The sequence below is a fragment of the Pelodiscus sinensis genome, chromosome 25 (assembly GCF_049634645.1).
Source record: "Pelodiscus sinensis isolate JC-2024 chromosome 25, ASM4963464v1, whole genome shotgun sequence".
Classification (NCBI taxonomy): domain Eukaryota; kingdom Metazoa; phylum Chordata; order Testudines; family Trionychidae; genus Pelodiscus; species Pelodiscus sinensis.
In genome coordinates, this window is record NC_134735.1 from 16,920,546 (window position 1) to 16,942,196 (window position 21,651).

The 21,651-nt window shown below is 49.7% G+C and overlaps 1 protein-coding gene and 1 non-coding gene across 10 annotated transcripts in view; both read right to left on the reverse strand.

The window, feature by feature from the left end:
* Positions 1–1,362: 1,362 nt before the first annotated feature.
* The window catches only part of PUM1 (pumilio RNA binding family member 1), a 140,098-nt gene continuing 119,809 nt past the window's right edge, over positions 1,363–21,651 (reverse strand). For 6 of the 9 annotated variants that reach the window (XM_014579270.3, XM_006134559.4, XM_025190431.2 and 3 more), the window contains 6 exons: positions 21,143–21,277; positions 19,545–19,682; positions 17,293–17,418; positions 14,129–14,250; positions 7,764–7,956; positions 1,363–3,100 (listed from right to left, as the gene is read on the reverse strand). In XM_014579270.3, the coding sequence (XP_014434756.2) occupies positions 2,969–3,100; positions 7,764–7,956; positions 14,129–14,250; positions 17,293–17,418; positions 19,545–19,682; positions 21,143–21,277 (846 nt within the window). In that variant the 3' untranslated portion in view covers positions 1,363–2,968. The remainder of the gene's footprint in view (positions 3,101–7,763; positions 7,957–14,128; positions 14,251–17,292; positions 17,419–19,544; positions 19,683–21,142; positions 21,278–21,651) is intronic. The other 3 variants (XM_075908743.1, XM_006134560.4, XM_006134558.4) reach the window with 1 other exon arrangement.
* On the reverse strand, positions 7,154–7,237 carry LOC112547669 (small nucleolar RNA SNORD103/SNORD85). Its single transcript, XR_003091465.1, has one exon. It is a non-coding gene; the product is annotated as a small nucleolar RNA SNORD103/SNORD85 (small nucleolar RNA).

Here is a 21,651-nt window from a genome sequence, read left to right on the forward strand (position 1 = left end):
GCTGCAAAGAGCTGATTAACAGAGTGAAGCATTCCCAGCTCTTTGCAGGAAAGTGACGGTCAAGTACTATTATGACACAATAAGACCCCAAGTGGTTGTGAGGTGGGGGGATTGTAGTCACTTATAGTCACGCTATTCACTGCTTTGTGGCAGTGCATGGTGAGTCGTCTGTCCTGTGCTGTAGTCATTCTGTGTGTGCGCGCGCGCGCCTCAGTTTCCCTGGACACTGCAACACTACCCAGATGAGGAGGGGAAGGCTGCACATGACTGACTGTGGAAGTAAGTGCAGCCTTTCAAGTCCTGAAGAACAGGTGACCGGCAGAGAACACCTCTGGCCTGGGAAGAGGAATACAAAGGAGTAGGCGGGGCTGACTCTAGGCTGGAGGGATGGGTCAGTCTCCACTGGCTGAGGAGAAGGATGCAGAGAGCAGGAGGGGAAGACAGGGTCCAGGGCCCTTCTCCCCAAGATGGATTGTACCGAATGCTCCTAGCTCCTGGAACAACAAGTCTGCTCTACGCTGTGTTCCTGTGAACCAATAAACCTTCAGTTCTACCTGCTGCCTGAGTGTCACATCTGGCTGCAGATGGGGGTGCAGGGCTCAGGGGCTCCCCACACCTTGGTGACAGTGGTACAATAGGCTTTGCATTTTGTGAGATAATACATGAGCATAACAAAACCGGTCATGAACTGCAGCTTTACTGCACTGACATTAGTGCTTATCACACCCAGAGAGACTAACCCAAACATCTGGGAACAATGTGGAAAACTTGCTATTTGATCTAAGGGGGTGGAGTATCCTGCTGTTGATGGACACAGCCATGGGGTATTATTTTAACACCTAAACAACGAAACTGGAAAATGCTGTTTTGTGAAAACATGGGGCAGAATTAGAAGGAAACGCAGTCACTGAAGGTATTTTTGGTACTCAACTTCCTGGAATTTAATAGCCTAAATAACTTTGAGAATCTGGGCCTCAGACTTCACTGGAGACATTGAGTTATGTGCCTAATTTAAGGCCCTTTGCATTTAATGAGACTTTTATGGTTAAGTTAAGCACATGCATAAAAACTGGCAGGAGTATAAATCTCCCACGTTCTTTTAAAAACTGCAAACCATGATACATACCAAAAATATTATTTTCACATGGAACTAAGAAATATCTTGCTAATCATATTGTTCAGTCCAACACACGTTAAAACCAAATGCTCAGCTCAGTAAGGCGATGCGTTCCTTTCACAGTGCAGCAGCCTTTAAGAACTATTTTGAAAGAGTTCCTTAAGACCAGAAAGAAAGAGGCAAAGGCAGTAGGAAATTTTGTCCTGGTGGCACTATATTGAAAATGATCAAATAAAGCACAAAACCAGATTCCAAAGTTCTGTATTTTTCAAAATAAAGATCACACGTTGTTTAGAGACAATCTACACAAGAGTTACAAAAAATAGTCGCCCAGGCATAAGCATACACAGGTTTGTTAATTATACACATATGGTTACAAGTGTGCTTGCAAAAAAGTTCATTGGAAATATACACAAGGCTCTGTAAATGTACACCGTGTAGTGTTACAATTCTATATTCAAACAAGGAAAATTGACAGTATGTTACATTCACTTACAAGTAGACAAAATGCAAAATACAGTTCATCTTCTGTACAAAAAGGGAAGGTGATTCACACTTTACAAGGTGAAAAGGGACTCTGATTGTAAGGAAAACTAGGGGATTCTGTACTTTTGCACTTTTTTTTACTGTCACAAAATAAGCAAAACATTACTTTAAGATTCAAAAAAACACTATTTTGAACTGAATCATTCTGTATAACATTTAGAAAGGATCGCTACTTTTTGACTAGGTGACAAATAAAATCAAGCATTTTTTTTAAACATTAACTAGGCTGTATAAAGAGAACATTTCCTTCAAAAGAAAAAATTTACTTCTGGTTGAAATTACAATTTACAATATACAACACTATATGCTACGACCATAAAAGGTGTGAATATACACTGAAATGCACAGGTTTTGCTAATTTTTTCTTACCAAAAACGGGTTTATGTTGATTCAAACTTCTCCACATTTACATTACAGAGGTTTACAAATGTACAATTGTACAATCAAAAGTATGTTCCACTACTAGGGTACATTATAGATACAGATTAGACATCAAAACAAGAAAATACTACAAATTTTTATATATGTAAAGTCTACACCAAGTATACACTATATATTTATAGAAGCAAGACCAAAGCAGAGTTGGATTTTTTTTTCCTCATGCTAAATAATCAAATTTTGTCTTTCAGTGTTAACATAACAAACTGAGTAGGCAGTAAACAAATGCACCCACCCCTTCTTACTTTAAAAAACTTTCTGGGTGCATATGTTTTTGTTCAAAACTGCTAAGCTACCTTCTTTAGCATGTAATATTCCAAAAATAAAACAGAAAAAGCAATTAAAAAGTTTCAAAAACTTTTCTTTTTTTAAACTGAAGCTTTAGCAAGTTGAATTTTTTTTAATATTTATAAACAGAGTTAAATGTGGGTTTTGTGCCATTTAACTAAAATTCAAACTTCTTGCTGAGTTTTGAATAAAAGGAGAAAAACAGGTATTTGCAAAAAAGTCACCTGTGAGGCGGATGAATTAAAAACATTTTTTTTTCTTCAAACCAACCACCCTGAAAGATTCCACATTTGGAATATAGATACAACAGTGAACAAAAATGTGGCCTCCCATGTACATTTGATACCTATGTACAAGTATTCTATACACCAGTAAAACAGCAGGGCAATTAGTTAATTAAAAAAAATAATTAGTACATGTTATGCATAATAAAATTAAAGAAATTTACAAAGGCTTATTTTTGTTTGTATTTTTAGTAGTTGAGCAACCATAAAATATTTTGTAACTGTATATTGGAATATTGTCGGTTGCTGGTTTTAAATGCCTGATGGCCAGTGAGTTTATCTGCAATTCATTGTCTCAAATGATACCATTTGGTGGTCCACAAATTGGCCCTAAGTCAACCCCGTTTTTCATGTAATATTTCTCCAGCTTGGCCAAAATGTGCTTGCCATAGGTGTACTTGCGCAGAGTGGCAATGTGAGGCCGGATCTAGGAGACAAAAAAGATTTATGGCAGTTTAGAAACCAGAAAAACAAACCCCAACCCCAACCCCCCCCCCCCCCCCCCAACCCCTCCTCCGAAATATTTCTGTTCTCCTTCAAGGACAGAATCTTAGACACCACCCGAATGGCTCAGATGACCAGAAAACCCGTGAGATAAAACGTCTTATTTGGTGTTATCCCTTAATAACTCTGAATCAAATTAACGCTCCAAACCAAGTTATTTTTGTTTTCACGTCAAATGGGGCTTCTGGCCATGTAGGCAGGATAAGCTGTAGTCTATTAACTTGGACAAGGGAGTCAGTGTTCAAAATGCAGGGTTAAGGTGTCTCTATTAAACAAATCTACTAGATATTTGAGAGAGCTTGTCTGTCTGTCTAAAGCAAGATACGGGTTTGCCTGTGCCAGGACAACAGGATGTGCCCTCAATGGGACTGCTTCTCGGAACACCATATAAAAGAAGAGACAATCACCAGGCAGGTGAAAGGGGCTGGCTAGGGGTGTGGCGCTCTCCCCTCCCCCGCAGCCCTGAACCTTTCACTGCCCAGGTGCCTTTTAGGCAGGGACTGAAGCTGCCCCTTCCGTTCATACGGAGACATTGCTGGCTGTTCTCCCCTCACTCACTAATGAAGGGAAAGTGCCCAGTTTGCTGCATTCCTCGCTCTGGGTGGGGAGCGCAGGGGCAGATGAACCTGGACCTGCTCCTCGCTGTGCCGGCTGGAGCTGCAGCAGTCATGGAGAGGCACAACTCACCTGGCTCCCAACTGCTACGGAGACAGAGAGCCTCTCTGCCCAGGGCAGCCTGCAAACCCTCATCCCCAGCCCCGCCCATGAGCAAAGAGCAAATGAAGCCTGGACAGTTTCACTTTATTTTCCAAAACCAAAACCTGAGTTAAGGATCAGAGTAAATCTTCTAGCTCTTGATATTAGGGAAGACCCACTACATCGAGGGGTTCTCGAGTTATCCCAGAGAACAGCACAGCTCTATAGTCACCTCCCCTCCCATTCTCCATCACCCAGCCACAACGTCCCATCCCATCGGTGCCCATAACATCCTGGTGGCAGCCAGCTCAATTGCTACCGTGGAAAAGTAACATTAGGAAAATGTTTAATGTAGTTTAGAATCTCAGAACCCCAGGGCTGGAAGAGACCTCAGGAGGCAGCAAGTCCAGCCCCCCGCCCGAAGCAGGACCAACCCCACCTCAATCATCACAGCCAGGGCTGTGTCAAGCCGGGACTTAAAAACCTCTAAGGATGGAGATTCCACCCCCTCCCTAGGGAACCCAGCCCAGCGCTTCCCACCCGCCTAGGGAAACAGCCCTAATAGCCAACCTAGACCTCCCCCACTGTAACTTGAGCCCATTGCTCCTTGTTCTGCCATCCGTCGCCACTGAGAACAGCCTCTCGCCAGCCTCTTTGGAACCTCCCTTCAGGAAGTTGAAGGCTGCTCTCAAACCCCCCCTCACTCTTCTCTTCTGCAGACTAAACAAACCCAAATCCCTCAGTCTCTCCTCAGAGGTCATGCTCTCCAGCCCCCTAATCATTTTGGTCGCCCTCTGCTGGATCCTATCCTGTGCGTCCAACATCTTTTCTGCAGTGGGGGGCCCAGAACTGGACAATACTCCTGATGTGACCTCACCAGAGTTGAATAAAGGGGAATAATCACTTCTCTGATCTGCTGGCAACGCTCCTCTTAATGCAACCTAATATGCCATTAGCCTTCTTGGCTACAAGGGCGCACTGGTGACTTGTATCCAACTTCTCATCCACTGGAATCCCGGGGCGAGAAAAGCTTCTCCCGGACTCCCTGGTCTGCTGGGGGGGTCCAGCAGAGCCGCTGGACCCCCCCAGCAGACCAGGGACACCCGAGCAAAGCCGCCGCCTGGGCGGCTTTGCTCCCGGGCAAACAAGCAAAGCCGCCCAGGCGGCGGCTTTGCTCTGGTATCCCTGGTCTGCTGGGGGGGTCCAGCGGCTTTGCTGGACCCCCCCAGCAGACCAGGGGGACAGGAGCAAAGCCGCAGAGCATGCCTGCAGTGGGACAGTCCGGGCGCGCTTGAGCTGTCCCGCTGCGGGCGTGCTCCAAGGCTTTGCTCCCCGTCTCCCTGGTCTGACCAGCAGACCAGGGAGATGGGGAGCAAAGCCTCGGAGCATGCCAGCAGTGGGACAGCCACGGCGCGCCTGGACTGTCCCGCTGCCCACGTGCTCTGCGGCTTTGCTCCGCGTCTCCCAGGTCAGCAGACCAGGGAGACGGAACAAAGCAGTGGAGGACTTGGGCGGTCCCGCCACCCCCGTGTCCCTGGTCTGCTGGGGGGGGGGGGGGGGGGGGGGGGGAGTGCAGCTAGTGCCCCCTCCAGCAGACCAGGCTTTTCTTGCCTATCCCTGGGGTAGAGCAGCTGGGGGCTGCTGGGTTGGTCCCGCAGCACCGCTCCAGACCAACCCAGCAGCACCCCAGCTGCTCTGCCCCAGGCGTCCCCAAGTCAGCCGCTGCTGAAACTGACCAGCGGCTGACTACAGGAAGCCAGAGGCAGAGTTGCTCTGCCCCAGGCTTCCTGGAATCAGCCACTGATCAGATTCAGCAGCAGCTGACTTGGGGACACTTGGGTTTCTTAAGTTGAATCTGTATGTAAGTCAGAACTGGCATCCAGATTCAGCCGTGGTTGAAACTGATCAGTTTCAGCAGCGGCTGACGCCAGTTCCGACTTACATACAGATTCAACTTAAGAACAAACCTACAGTCCCTATCGTGTACGTAACCCGGGGACTGCCTGTACTTTATTCCAGATTACTCCCTCCAGTTTGGAAGTACATAGTTGAGGCTTGTTCAGAATCTTAGCCTTTGCTTGTAGATTGTTCTAATTGTAACCGGTCCAACAAAACGATACCAGTTAACTGTCCCAAGTAGACAAGCCCCCACACCGTAGTGTACAATTTACATACATGCTCCTAAAGGAACAATGTCCAGTCAAAATACCTAATATCTAGCTGCAATTCTCAAAGGAATCCACTGGAATTCAATTTCATTAGGATTTGGTACCTCACTCCCTTGAGTGTCACAAACTCCCAGCATTTAGTTTTTACAGTCCCACATTGGCAGCTCTCATAATTTCGTTGCTAGTCTAGCTACAAGTATTGGTGTTTTTCATTTAGCCCCAATCCCTGGGGTTGTGAGGTTTTATTTAGGGGGAGTTTTTAAAATAAGTTTCTATCCCTTGTGGCTGTAGAAAAAGCTTGAAAACACAACTGCTAAAGTTTCAAAAAGTAGAAAGCAAATTAAAAGCACAAAATTATACATTTGAAATTATTTTGAATCCACGATTGGTAGTATTAAAATATATAAGACAAATCGGATTTCCTTTTTTTAAAAATAAACTAATACCATCTTGCAACTTTGGAAACTCAAACACTGCAACAGTGTATTAATACCTGAGAATCTGAAACAGATTCAAAACTGACAAACCAAAGTAAAACTGACTAATGCAGTGTCTCCCAATTTTATTTTGCCATGGAACCCTTTTCAGCTTAAAAGAATTTCAAGGAACCCCTAGGATTGCCAGGGTAAAATTTGTCAAGCAAAACAACACTCCCCCCCCCCCCCCCCCCCCCAAAATAGACTCTGTCTCTTTAAGAGGAGGCGGGGAGTGCCACGTTCTCGCAGAACCCTTTCTTTCACTTAGCGGAGCAGCAATTGCGAAACACTAGACTAACGTATCACCTAGCTCTAAGAAATGCAGAAAGCAAACTGTAACTGAAGACAGGAGGCAAAAATTAAGTTTTCAGTTTATGAATCTAAGGAGTTTCTACTAAGAAGAAAATAAATTGGCTTAAAAGGAATTAACCTGACCCCACCTTTAAAAGGGCAGGGGAAGCTGCATATTTCAAAAAGAAGTAATGACACACTGCATAGCATAAAAGTCACATTCAGATTTTAAGGTCATCTATGGAGCTGCAGTTCTACTGCTGCAGTGGAATATGGCAAACACGGTGGCAGTTCTTACAAGTCCCGGGCATGGCTCTTGCTCGGGGGTTCGACTGTTCCAGCAAGTCTGGCTCAGCTCTGGAGTACACAGTGCGAGTCTCGTCACTGAGCAGCACTCTCAGTGAGGGCAAGTGTGTCATCATCGCCAGACCTCTGCAACGGGCCCGAGTTCTAACCCCTGCAGCAGGCTTGTTACAGCCACCAGTTACAAGTCCCCATGTTCACGTGCACGTAACTAGGCCAGAAAGGACTGGTCAGGACGCTGGATGAGCTTGAGCATGTACATGGTGTGACTGCCAGGGTGGAGAAACCACTGGCAGTCCCAAGTCTGAGTCACTCCAGAGAGATCCACACAGGCCTGAGACACCAGCTTTTGGGGAGTACTTCCAGGTTCTCGGGGCTGCCTCCCAACACTCATGATTTGTGAAAATGCTCCCATCAAAGCCATACCCAGCTCACTCCCCGTTGTGCTTTATCAGGGGGATTTCTCAGTGCTACCAATTAATGAATCTGTCTTCGAGTGTACCACTAGGGAAGCTCACTGCTTGGCACGAAGCAGTTCAGTGTGTAGGCAGCTGGACAGGTGCGCTCTAATCTACCCACTTACATCTTCATGCTACACACTCCAAAATCTACGATGATGCCCAAGCACCCCCCAGGGTTAGCAGCTACTCACCTTGTGCATGACAATCTTCCGTTGCGCGGGCTCTGCCACATCAATCATTTTCTGTACCACGTAGTTGGCATACTGGTCTTTCATCATGGTGTATAAGGCACTGTGAGGGCCGTCGTTCATAGTGCACACCTCATCGATCAGCATGGCACGCTCTGTGCGTGAGGCGTGAGTGACACATTTCTCCACCACGTTGCTGCAACACAAAGGTGGTGGTAACAGATCAGCCACTATCCCCCAATGGAGCTATGGCCTTGGGTCTCTAACCAGGAATGGCCATTGGGAAAGCCAGGAACCACTGGACGGGAATAGAACAGCAGGACATGTTGGATTCTTGACTAAAGAACTTTTGGTTTCCATAGAAGGACAAAGCTCAAGAGGCTCAGACAGACTAATATTTAAACCAGGGGTTGGGAACCTCAGGCCGAAGGGCCCGATGTGGCGCCCAGCTTGCCTGGATCCGGCCCTTGAAGCTCAATCCCCACTCCAGCATTGGGGCTCCCCTGCTGCCCCACCGTGGGGCTAGAGCACACAATCTACTAGCCCGGCCCCCCAGGCTCTGGTGTGGGAGGGAAATGTGGGGGCGTATCAGTCGGGGGCCACGTCAGTGAGGGTTTGGTTTTGCTTCTTACTTGTGTGCAGCCCCCAACTGACTTTGATGTGGGTCAGCGGCCCCCACCCAAAGACGATTCCCCTGATTTCAATGCTCATCCACATCCCTTCTAGCTGGAAAACTCACAAGAAAAAGGAGCAGGGCAAGATTTCTAGGGTTTCCTGGTTTGGGCTGAGATGCACACGTCCAGGAGAAGTCCTAGAACTGCTGTTTCTCATCCTGAGCAAAACTAGGGTGCACACAAGTGCATGCAAAGAACGACCAAGTTTACTGCACTATTTCAAACCCTGGATTGATCAGAGATTTGAGCAAAGGATCAGGTCAGGCCTTCGGGAATAGCCATTGTGATAAAACATCAAGGAGTCCCGTGGCACCTTAAAGACTAACAGATTTGTGGGTGGAAACTTCAGTTTGGCCCCTTCCAGCATCTGACAAAGTGGGCTCCCAGCCACAAAAACTTCTGCCCAAATGAACGCGTTAGTCTTTAAGGGGCCACAGAACTCCTCGTCAATGGTCCCCCAGATGCGCACTTGCAGCAGGAACACACACTGGGGGTGCCCTGCTCACCAGCAAGGCAACATGTGAATCTTTCCTGAGTGGCCACCCACGAGCTCAGCTTACAGGGAACACGGCTCCTCGTCGCTTTTGCTGAAACAGATGACATGGCTACCCCTGCGAAGCCGTGTTAAGATGCTCCCCGACACCTGGCCACCCCTTGCCCAACACCTGCCAACACCACATCCGTTGCTGAAAAATCAGCAATGTGTGAATGGGGAAACTGAAAAAGGATTTGACCCTGTTAGATGGCTAGATGCTTATTGCGAGGAGGATGTTCAAACCAAGAACAGAAGACAGCTCGTTTCAAGCTCTTAGCACTGCACCTGGGCTGATTTGCTGGGGCTCACCTGAGTAGCAGTCCAGAGCATTTCACTTCCACCAGACTGCCTTGCTGGTCCCCTGATCTATGTTATTGTGGAAATTCTTCCCTGCCTTGTAACACCTTCGTAACGGCTGTTCTTCGAGATACGTTGTTCATGTCTGTTCCATGTAGGTGTTTGCATGCTCCGTGCACATGTCTGGAAGTTTCTCCCTTAGCAGTATCCATTGGGCCAGCAGGGAAGCCCTCCGGAGTGGCACCACTATATCGGCCGACATACACCTCCACTGGCCCTCTACCCACTCGGTTCCTTCTTACAGGACTACTCCAAAGAAGGGGAGGCGGGCACGATTTGGAATGGACAGGAGCAACACATCTCGAACAACAAGAGTTACGAAGGGAAGTAACCGCTTTTATTGCTTCGGGTGATTGCTCATGTGCATTCCATGTGGGTGACTCCCAAGCAGAAACCCCAGGAGGTGGGGGTGGAGTCCTAACCGCCAACTGAGCGGAGGACAGCCCTACCCTGGGGAGCCAGTGCACAATGACTGGCAAAGGCATGGACTGAAACCCACGGAGCAGCCCTACAAATGTCCGGTATAGGGACCTGGCCACGAAGGCCGTAGAGGAGGCCTGTTCCCTAGTGGGGTGGGGTGGGCTGTAAGGGAGGGATCTGGCACCTCAGCCAGACCATAGCACTGCTTGATACAGGAAGTTATCCAAGAGGAGACCCTCTGCAAGGAGACCGGCTGCCCCACAAACAACTGTGGGGACTTGTCCTGTCTAAATAAAAGGCTCGTGCTCTCCTAACATCTAGTGCGTAAAGCCTGTTACTTTCCTGAGGAATGGGACTTGAGGCAAAAAAAGGGGGAGAAAAATGTCCTAGGAGACATGGAAGTGACACACCACCTTCGGCAAGATGACGCCATAACCGGCCCTTATCCCTGAAGAAAACTGTATAAGGGGGGGTCTGAGGTGAGAGCCCTCAGTTCGGACACACGTCTGGCCAACATGATAGCCACCAGGAGAGAGGCCTTCCAGGAAAGGTGGGGCAGCGAACACATCGACAGAGGCTCAAATGAGGCCCCCTGAGCCTGGTCAAGACCTGGTTGAGGTCCCTGATGGACGGGCTGACGAACATGCGGATAAAACCTGTCCAACCCCTTCAGAAACCGATGGTCCATGGGGGCCACAAAGAGAATCTTGCCCCTTGAGCCAAGGTGAAAAGCGGAGATAGCCACTAGGTGCACCCTAACTGACGAGGAGGTTAGCCCTGGGACCCTGAGATCCAGTGGGTAGTCCAGCGGGACCTGGGCATCTGGAGGTGAGATCCCTTTTTAGGTAGCCCAGATACAGAAGTGCTTCCACTTAGCCAGGTAGGTGGCCCTAGTGGATGGCTTCCTCCTCCCTAGCAGGACCCCCTGCACACGCTCTGAGCACTGCAGCACTGCCACTGTCAGCCATGGAGCTTCCAGGCCATTAGGTGCCGGGACTGAAGGTTCGGGTGCCAGGGCCTGCTGCAGTCCTGTGTTACCGCATCCAGGTCCAGTGGGAGAGCGACCAGCTTCTCGCAGGACAGGCTCAGGAGGGACGTGAACCAGTGCTGCTTGGGCCACGCCGGCACAACGAGAATCAGAGACACCCTGAACTCCCAAACCTGCAGGAGCACTTGTGTACCAGTGGGAATGCATAAAGCAGCCCCTCGGGCCAGGGGGTGATGCAGCCCCAAAAGGGAACAGAACCTGGGGCACTTCCTGCTCTTGGAGGTTGCAAACAGGCCCAGAGGGGAAACCCCCACCTGCGGAAGAGTCGAAGGGCCACATCCCTCGAGAGACCACCCGTGGCTGGGGCAGGCCCTGGTCGGCTGGTCTCAAAACACTCTGGCAGACCCCAGATAGTCGGCGGCAACTGGGTGAATACCCGCCCCGAGACACAGCTCCCAAAGGCTTCCCGACACGGGGAGGGGAACGGGCCCCGCCCTGCCTGTTAATGTAGGAGACTGCTGAGTGTTGTCTGACAGGATAAGGACTGTTCTGCCCGAGCTGGGGGAGAAAGGCCTGACAGGCGAGGCAGACTGCTTGCAACTCCCTGACATGGATGTGCAGGGAGAGATCCTCCAGCGACCACATACCTTGGAGCTGCATGTCGCCAACGTGAGCTCCGACACCCGTCACTAACCAAAGGGTCGGCGGGGCTTGGAGAACGGGATTCTGGCCAGACCTACGCCTGGGTCCACCAGTCCAGGGAGCAGAGGATGTCGGAAGAACCGTCACCAAGAATGGAGGGATGGGTTGTGAGTCTGCGCCAGCCACAACTGCAGTGGGCGCATGCAAAGTCTGGCGAGCTGACTCGTAAATGCAGGTAGCTCCTGGCTGTGGTCATCGGAAAGGCCTGCATGGCCATGACAGCTTCTCTAACAGCCAGAAACCGGGACCTGGGCAGGAATGCCAAGGCCAACAGAGCTCAGGCAGGTGCAAACAAACTCTGTAACCTGGGTGGGGACTAGGGTAGACTTGGCCATGTTCAGAACAAGTTGCAATTCCCAGAAAAGGTCTCGCACCAGGGTGATGTGGGCCAGCACCTGGTCTGAGGAAGGGCCCTGCTGCTGTGCAGACATCTCCGGTGCCGAGATCCTCAACAGAAGACAGACCAGTGCCATGGCCTTGACCTGTAGCCCCACAATGACCAGACTGACTCTGCCTCCGAATCAGTTGAATACTCTGAGGTCGACCAGGGCGGTGCGGGGGCAGTAGAGACTGGCAGCCTCTAGCTCAGACCGTGCCTGGCCTGGACTCAGCTTCCCTCGGTGCTGAGTGGGAGGCGGGGGCCTGGCAGGAGGCGGTTCTGGTCCACTTGTCATTGAGGTGCCAGCGGCTAGAGGGCCCGATACCAGGGTCAGAGCCGGACAGAGTCCCTGCGTTGGTGCCGATTCCAGTGCTGGTGCACGGCTTGGGGTGGGAGCCAAGGCCAGTGCCGTACCTGGCACTGGGGTAGCACAATGTCGTCTTGTGTCTGGGGACGGGGCATTCGGAGCTGTGGGACGGTGCCTCCAGGCACTGCACTCCTCTGCCGGGCCCGGTGCCGAAGTCAGGGCTCAATCTTGCTGCCTCAAAAGTATCCAGAGTCGAGGGCCCCGCGAGGTTCACCAAACAGCTGGAGCCAGCGCCAACCCGACTGCGATGTTCCGGTGCCACGTGCCCTGCCAGATGGCACGTGCCTCTAGGGAGACTTGCCCCAGCTAGATCTCCTCCTCTTCTGGGGCAGCAGGGATTGGGACTGGTGCCGAGGCCTGTGTGGCGCCAGGGAGGCATGCGAGTGACTAGGTGCCTCCCACACGGAAGCTGGTGCACTCGGGTCGCTGGCGCCAGGTCAGACCCGAGTGCCGGGTGTGACATAGTGGGGGTACCTGGCTGGTTTCTATGCTGCTGGCTCTGGGGTAACACCACTGGCTGCCGTGGGTACCACGACCCAGCAAAACAGGATGAGTCACTATGCAAACCAGTATGGCCAGACACCCCCCATGGAGAGGAACAAAGGAAGGTGGATGCTGCCCTGGCTGGGGAGCAGGGCTGGAAGAGGGTTAGTTAGTTGCTGGCTGTCTGGGAGCATGGAGGAGACAGCCTAGGGAAAAGGGCTGGAGTTTAGGGGCCCAGTCTCCCCCATCTCAAGGGGGCCTGAGGCATCCTAGCCCAGCTCTGTGACCAGATTACATCTATGCTTTGCTGTATCCAGGAGAGGCAATAAACTTCCTCTATTCCACCGGCTGGTGCAGTCTGTTTGTGCCATTTCGGGGTGCAGGAGACGGGGGACCCCCAACGCGCCGTCACACCGGGCGAAGAGCTGCCTCCACGAGAATGACTTTCTCTTTCGCGCTTGGTACGTGGCATGTAGCCCCTGCAGATCTTACACACCAGGGACAGGCGGGCTTTGCCGAGGCACCTGGGGCAAGTTTTGTGAGGATCTCCACAGGGCATAGGCTTCTGGCACTTCACACAGGGCTTGAAGCCTTGGGACCCTGCCACAGATGCGAAGCGAGCAAGCTTCCCCCCCCCCAGAAATTCTTCGCTAAGTACTACACTTAACCATTTACAACTAGATAACAACAAGGAACTGATGAAAGCAGCGAGGGGTCCTGCGGCGCCTTAGACACTAACCAGGACTCCTCGCCGCCTTTGCAGATTCAGACTAACATGGCTACTTCACTGATAATACTTCAACTAACTTGTGGACAAGGAAAACTGCTAAGAGGTTGTAGAGCAAGAGCAAAGCCCCTTCCAAGACTGGTCATGAGTGGTAAGGAGGAACTGAGGGGGTGGAGGGCCAGCGGGGGTATGTATCAGGCAGTATAGCGGTGACACTCTAGGGGACTCCCCTGCTGGCCCAACAGATACTGCTAAGGAAAAAACTTCTGAGGATGCGTGTATGCAACGTGCACACCTGCATGGAATGGACATGAGCAATCACTGGAAGAATCTCAGTGTTTTGCATACACTGATTAAGCCTCACAGCACCTGAGAGGCAAGTTTGAGAATATGGGGAAACTGAAGCACGTGGAGGTTACATCAGACCAAACATCACACTATACATTCTCAAGGGGGAATAAAGCCATGGGCTCTTGATTCCCAGTTATCTGTTTAACCAGGAGGCCACATTTGCTGCATTTGCAGGACCCTTTGGTGCCTGTTTCTAGTCTCTCCAACATGTATTCTTAAACTTCTATTTTCTTCCTCCTGTGAAAGATTCAAAGTGGCGCTTTGGAATGCTAACGAGTGAGAAATTACAGTCCTGTCACTATCCTGCTACTGCCATCTTCTGTCAGGCTAATACCGACAGAAAAACGTTTGTAAGGGATTGGGACTTTACTAAGCAAACACAAACCTGGCAAATTTATGTTGACTCAACACGAGCACGTTGCCTCTAATTTCTGCTACAATCTTGCTTTTGTCCTCAGGCCGACCATGTTCTAGTACATGCTGGATAACATAGTTCCCGTACTGATCCTGTAACAAAGCGGATAGAAACCATTAACATAAAACCAGCTCCTGGTGCTAGTAAGTATTTTAAACTTTAGTTCAACTATACACTAGTAGCACATAATAAGCTTAAATCGGGGGAGGAAGGACCTTTCTTTGGACAGGGACCACTTACCCGAAGAAAGATCATATGGGGGTCATACACCCCCAGAAGCAAAAGAAGTGAAGTGAAAGTAAACACCCCAGCTGGGGGAGGGACAAACTTCATTGGCCTGGCCCCCAAGAAACAAAAGACAGACACACAGACATACTAAGGGTGCTGGGGATTGCTCGCTCCAGCCCTGCAAGGCTGGGTCTCGCCCCCAGCTTCCCTTGATCCAGCTCACAGTGAAGCTCTGGGCTTCCCTTCCCCATCCCTGCCGTGTGGTGAAGTCTGTGACTTGTTGGGGGCCGGATCTGGTGCCCCCCCCCCCCCCCCCACTGCTGGCTTAGATGATACAATCAGTACAGGCAGTCCCCGACTTACGCGGATCCGACTTATGTCGGATCCGCACTTACGAACGGAGCTTTCTCGCCCCGGAAGTCGGGGCGAGAAAGCCCCGTTCGTAAGCTGCTCCGGTGCCCCTGGTCTGCTGGAGACCGTCTCCAGCAGACCAGAGGCACCGGGCGGGTTCCTGCGCTTCTGAGGCTTTGCCAGAGCAAAGCCTCAGAAGCGCGGGAACCGCTGCTGCTGCCCCTTGAGACCCGGTGCCTGTGGTCTGCTGGGGACGGTCCCCAGCAGACCACAGGCCCCCGGACTGAAGCCGCAGCCGCGGGGGGGTCCCGTGCCTCTGAGGCTTTGCCAGAGCAAAGCCTCAGAGGCACGGGGAACCGCCGCTGCTGCCGCTTTGACTGAAGCGGCAGCAGCGGCGGTTCCCCACGCCTCTGAGGCTTTGCTCTGGCAAAGCCTCAGAGGCGAGGGACCCCGCCACGGCTGCGGCTTCAGTCTGGGTGCCTGTGGTCTGCTGGGGACCGTCCCCAGCAGACCACAGGCACCCAGACTGGAGCGGCAGCAGCGGCGGTTCCCCGCGCCTCTGAGGCTTTGCTCTGGCAAAGCCTCAGAGGCGCGGGACCCCCCCGCGGCTGCAGCTTCAGTCCGGGGGCCTGTGGTCTGCTGGGGACCGTCCCCAGCAGACCACAGGCACCCAGACTGAAGCCGCAGCCGTGGCGCGGCACCCCGCTGCCGCTGCGGCTCTGCTCCCCGTGTCCCTGGTCTGCTGGGGGGGGGGGGGGGGGGGCGCAGCTAGTGTGCTCCCCCCCCCCCCCCCCCAGCAGACCAGGCTTTTGTTTTGGACTCTGGGGCAGAGCAGCTGGGGCGCTGCCGATTGGTCCTGCAGCGCCTGTGGGCACTACTGGACCAACCCGGCAGCACCCCAGCTGCTCTGTCCCAGGTCCTGATTCAGCCGCTGCTGGTCAGTTTCAGCAGCGGCTGAATTAGGACGTCTGGGGCAGAGCAGATGGGGTGCTGCTGGGTTGGTCCAGTAGCACCCCAGCTGCTCTGCCCCAGGCGTCCCCAAGTCAGCTTCTGCTGAAACTGACCAGCGCTGACTACAGGAAGCCAGAGGCAGAGTTGCTCTGCCCCGGGCTTCCTGGAATCAGCTGCTGATCAGTTTCAGCAGCAGCTGACTTGGGGACGCCTGGGGTTCTTAAGTTGATTCTGTATGTAAGTCAGAACTGGCGGTCAGTTTCAGCAGTGTCTGAATCTGGACGCCAGTTCCGACTTACATACAGATTCAACTTAAGAACAAACCTACAGTCCCTATCTTGTACGTAACCCGGGGACTGCCTGTATTTCTATAATTAGAGACAGTCACATTCTCAAGTTTTACTATGGGGTAAAATGTCAATTCTAATCCAAAACAGTTGGTTCTTGAACATGGCACAAGCAAATGCTACTAATTTAAGCAAAGAAACCATTTCAAATGCCCTCAGCTTCCAAAGTCTAGAATATCAAAACACACATCTATAGTTCCCAGAGCCAATCCCCTGCCCTTGCTTCACATCCCGTCCTGAAACGCTCTCTCCCCGCCCCCACCATAACGCCTGGTGAGAATGGCTCAGCGTGTGGCTTGTCGACTCAGTCATTTATTTTCTTCACTTTCCAAAGGGCTCAAAAGCTTTGATGCTTCCAATCTGCACAGGGACGGGCACCTACATAACAGCTGGGACGGTGCTTCCCAGCATGTGCCGTGAGACGTGCTCTGCATGGTGCTTTGGCAGGAGCATGGATGGTGGCTCAGGTTAGGCACCTGCGTACAAATGCACCTGACCCGCTCAGTACATGCGCAGGCGGCTATTCTCAACGGCAGTCCATGCTGCCACAGGTACACTGGTACTTTTAGCACACTAGTTTGAGCAGAACTAGTGGGGGTCTGTCTACCCATGCTGACAGGCGCTCTTCCACATCCTGTCTAGACCAGTGGCACTCTGCCTTCCCAGACTACTGTACCCCCTTAGGAGTCTGATCTGTCTGGCGTACTCCCAAGTTTCACCTCACTTAAAAACAATCTGCTTACAAAATCAGGCACAAAAATACAAGCGTCAGAGCACGCTGTCATGGAACAATTGCTTACATTCTCATTTTACCAGATAGCTATACATTTAAAATAAATACTGTACTTACATTTCGGCATACAGTGTATGGAGCATAAACAAGTCACTGCACTGAATTTGCTAGTATTTGATATGTAGCCCATTTAAAACTACGCAAATATTGACAAAAGTTGATGCAGACCCTTACTCTGGCCGAGTACCACAGGTCTAGACATACACGTAGATTACAATCCTTGCAATCTTAGATTCCTTTCATGCTGCCACCCCTGTCTTCTCCTTCCCTCCTTTGCTGTGGGAGGGAGCCCACAACATCTTGTCCTGAGTTAGTGGCCAAAAGCTCCAGCAAAGGGGCTGTCCTTGCTGTCTGCATGCGCAGCACCAGCTCTGCCAGAGCCCCACATCCCAAAACTTCCCTGATGCAAAGCGGCAACTGAAACAGGCTGTGCAGTAACCACCCTCCTAATTCCTGCCCACTACCTGCACAAGTTGTTCGGTGTGCTGATGGAGCTCCTCCAAGATGGGGAGGGTCTGCTCAGGCAGACAATGCTCTAGAATCCGCTGAATCACACGGCAGCCATATGGATGTGTAGACAATGCGAACACCTGCATTCAATAGATACACGTTAGCACAGGCGACACTTCCCCGTTCTTTGCAATTGAATAGAAAAGTGATAGTAAAAATAGCACCATTTTATTCATTGACTGTCTCACATAAGCAACCAGAGAACCAGAGGCTGGGGGAGACCTCAGGAGACCGAGTCCAGCCCCCTGCTAAAAGCAGGACCAACCCCAATTGAACCCAAACCAAACTTATGACTGAACAATTCCTAGTGCTCAGGTCTTCGGAGTCAGTTTGTTGCTCTCTCTCTGCCAGACCAAACTGTCAGAAGTAAGGCTACACTCGTGTCATGGAACTCCTGGAACCTAAGACTTCCAGAAACCATCGTGCCATTTTCTGCTTCAGTCCTGGGGTTCTTCCTGAGGCTCCTCCTCCCCCCAGGAGTCCAGCAATAAGCAACAGCCTCCTGAGAGGGGTTCCAGAGACAGACGACAGCCTCATACCACTGGCCTACTGGATGGCCTTGGGCAAGCCACATCGCACGGTGCCTCTGTTTCCCCCATTTGTAAAAGGGGATCATGGTACTAACGCTCCTTGCAAAGCGCTTTCCAAGAGCTGAGTGGGGGCATTACAGAGGCTGTTTCATAACACTCTGCTTCAGCTCAACGTTGGTTATCAACTGCAGCTACATGCCAAAAATGATGTAAGAAGTGTCTTAAAGAAGTGACAGGTAAAAAAGCTCACTGGAGGGCAAAGTACATTCTGTCCTTCAATCAGCACTGAGAACACATGAAAAGATACTCCGAGAAAGGAATTTCCTCAAATTTTATCGCCTTACATATTTTATCGCCTTACCATTTCGTCAAAGAATCGTCTCCCTCCCCAAAATATTACAATGGATTGGGAAGGGCTCACCACCTTCCCCATTCCAGCACTGCTGTTCCATTTGTTATTTAAAGCAAAATATTCTCTTCAGCTATTTCAAACCAGTTGACACAAAGCTGCTAGCCTAACTGCCTATGCAAATTATCAGGGCTCGACAATTAGGGCAATCTACTTGCCCGTGGCAAGCAGATTTTAGCCCAGCACTGCACCGCAGCGCGATCAGCACATGCACAGTGTGCAATTTATCAAGAAAAAGATTCTTGAACAAGCATACGAATGCGTCTTCGAGTGCAGTTAAATTTGGAGATAATCTTGAGGTGCCACTTTTACTCTTTCAATATAAAGTCCAGATGGAACTGGCTCATAAGAGAATTTTTCTGACAGCCATCAACTGGGATCTAAGTTTCTAGGCTAGACTCTCTCTGCCTTTTAGATCGTCCTCTGCATTTATATTCCCTTGGAAGAGTCAGAACTGATCTGGCCAGTTTGTTATGGAATATGGCAGATTAGATTCTCACTTGTTGTCTCAGCTGACCGGCTTTGCAAGGCTAACAGTAAACACACACACCAGGCATGTTAAGAAAGATGCACCTTGGAAAGACCCATAGAGCAGATTCAGTGTATAAGTAGTAAAGTTTTCTTTACTGTTACATTTTAAAGCGTGCTTATATAGGTCAGGGATGTAAGTGAAATTATGACCGAAAGACTCCTAGCATCAAAACACTTACTTTCAGGCTGGGATTTCATCCTTCAGTTTCAATTTAAAGTCAATTATGGCAGCAGAACGAGACACTTAAAATGGGGATTTTACATGAAACGGTCAAAACAAGTGAATACAGCAGCACAAATAAAGACTGCTGCATAACTCAATGGTTATCCATGAGCATATGGAATGGGGCGGAAATGGTTCTACATCTCACAAAGCAAACTAAGCTTTCTGGCCCACAACTGGATCCTTGGGAAAGTCTAGCACAAGGCATACTCATCATCCTTACAGCGAAGGCTGATGGAAAAAAAACTGTTCACATGCTCAAAAGACATTTTTGTTGCAAGGCTGTTCTATGTGATATACCTCCAGGCAAAAGGTCAATGCTTGTGAATGAAGAGGTGCCCAGCCATATTTTATTACTAAATTCTTCCCAATGATGTTTGCAGAAAACAAAATGCTAAAGCTGAAAACCCAAAAGTCTGGGTGAGTTATAGCAACTAAACTTCTGTTCAAAGTGATTCAAACAACACAGAGAACGAGGCTCAACATTTTATTTGCATCCTCTCAAGAACTTACCTGTCCCTTAAATGCATCAATGATAAACTGCAGGGACTGAGGCTGTACACACTCAATACACTTCTGCACCACGTGATTACCATTCTGGTCTTTCACACACTTCAGTACATGACCATCTAACTCCCGTACCATTTCATTCTATTGGGAAGAAAGACAGATACAAACAAAGCATGCCCTGAGATTAGAGCTGACAAATATCCAGGCAGAATCTTCAGTAATAACTAAAGGACATCCATGCTAAATCTAAAAGTGTAAGTCCTCCACGAAGAACTTAAGTGTGTCTCCACATTACGGCAATGAAAGTTTTCCAATCGCCGATGATGTGATGGATAGGGTATTTAGTAAGTTTACTGTGCTACACAGATGATTTTGTAATCAATCATGATGAAATGCAGCTACCACTAGAGTAGAAGGTGATAACGATTATTCAGAACACAGAAATGCCAATAGTACAGGACAAAGTGAGTGGAACGTCAATAATATTAATCTAATTATAATAGGAGTTTAGGTGACAGCAGAGCTCTCCTCTTGTAAAGCTTGGTATGGAATCTGTAAAGCCAAGAACAATGAGGAGCCTTCTGGCACCTTAAAAACTAACCAACTGATTTGGGTGTAATCTTTCGTGTGCTGCATGCATCTGAGAAAGTGGGCTCCAGCCCACAAAAGCTTATGCCCAGATAAACTAGCTAGTCTCTGAGGTGCCATAGGGACTCCTTGCTGACACAGACTAACACGGCTAAAACTTGTAAAGACAAAGAATGGTCAGGGTTTCACTTTTACAACTGATCCAAAAAAAGTCACTTCTGAAGACTACACTGGGACACGACACCAGCGAAGATTTAGATTGACAACTTCTCTGGGGCCTCCACACCACCTGATCTTGCAGCACAACTCTCCTGCTGTGCTGAGAAACAGCTTAGACCTGAGCCAAAGTGTATACACTTCTACATTAAAACTGAAACTGGCTTCTTAAAGCCATGAGAGAGCTTTAAACTGTGATTCCCAAAGATCTCTGGACCATGCACTGCAGTTCTCATTTTAAATACTGCATCTCTATCACTATTCTACAATACTGATGAGGTCCTGAAGGAGAAGATGGGCCCTTTGCCAGCCTGTTGGCTGCAGAATCTAGGCAATTTTCCATAGGTGTCCAATAAACTTGGTCTCTCTGGCTAATGTCTTGGAAGGAACAAATAATTCCTCCCCAATACACAAAAGCATATTAAGTTTATAGCTGATGTTGAAAGGCAGGAGTCTGCCACTAATGAAGTGAGGTCCTACTGGGTGCTAAAGAAGCAACAACTTGGGAACTATTTGCTTAAGAGGGATTTAAATGGAGGACTCCCAACTCCTATCAAACTCACCCTCCCCATTAACCATTAACTGTGAGATGGCAGAGTCTGATGGCACTCGGTGTCTGCACTGAAGTCACAGAATGTCACTCACTTATCACGCACATGAAACTGACACTTGTGTCACAAACCAAACCAAAGGAAAATCACCGACAGACACAAACAATGCAACACGTGTATTATAATTCAACTACCAAACAGCAAGGAACATACAACATCAAGAAGAAAGTTAAAATGGAAACTTACAATTACCTGCTGGTCTGGGGGGATAAACTCAAGAGCCTTCTGGATAACTCTGCAGCCGTACATCTGCAAAGCCAGGGACAAAACGTGCCCACGGATGCGTTCCGCCAAGGCCAACTTTTGATCAAGGCTGCCAAACTGGAAAGGAAGATAAAACTGTTGTTCGGACATGGAGGAAACCCTGGAGCAGCCCAGGAACAGAATGGGAGGAGAGGGGCAGCAAGTAGGTTACAGTCTCTGGTTTAGCACTTCAAAGCCCAGGCAAGCATGTTGTGTCCCTCAAAGAACTCGCAAGCTCTCTGGGTGAGCATCAACTACACAGGGAGGTGACTGTGTGTCAGACATGTCTGATACGATCAATGGAAGTCAAGTGGCAAAGGTACTGACCCCCTATTCAGCCACATATTCCACCTCATTATCACAGTGTCCGGGAAAGACCATGCATGCACTTGCTTGCAGAGTCATGGAAAGTGAGAAATGGAGATTGCAGGAAGAAGACGTGGGATAAGTTA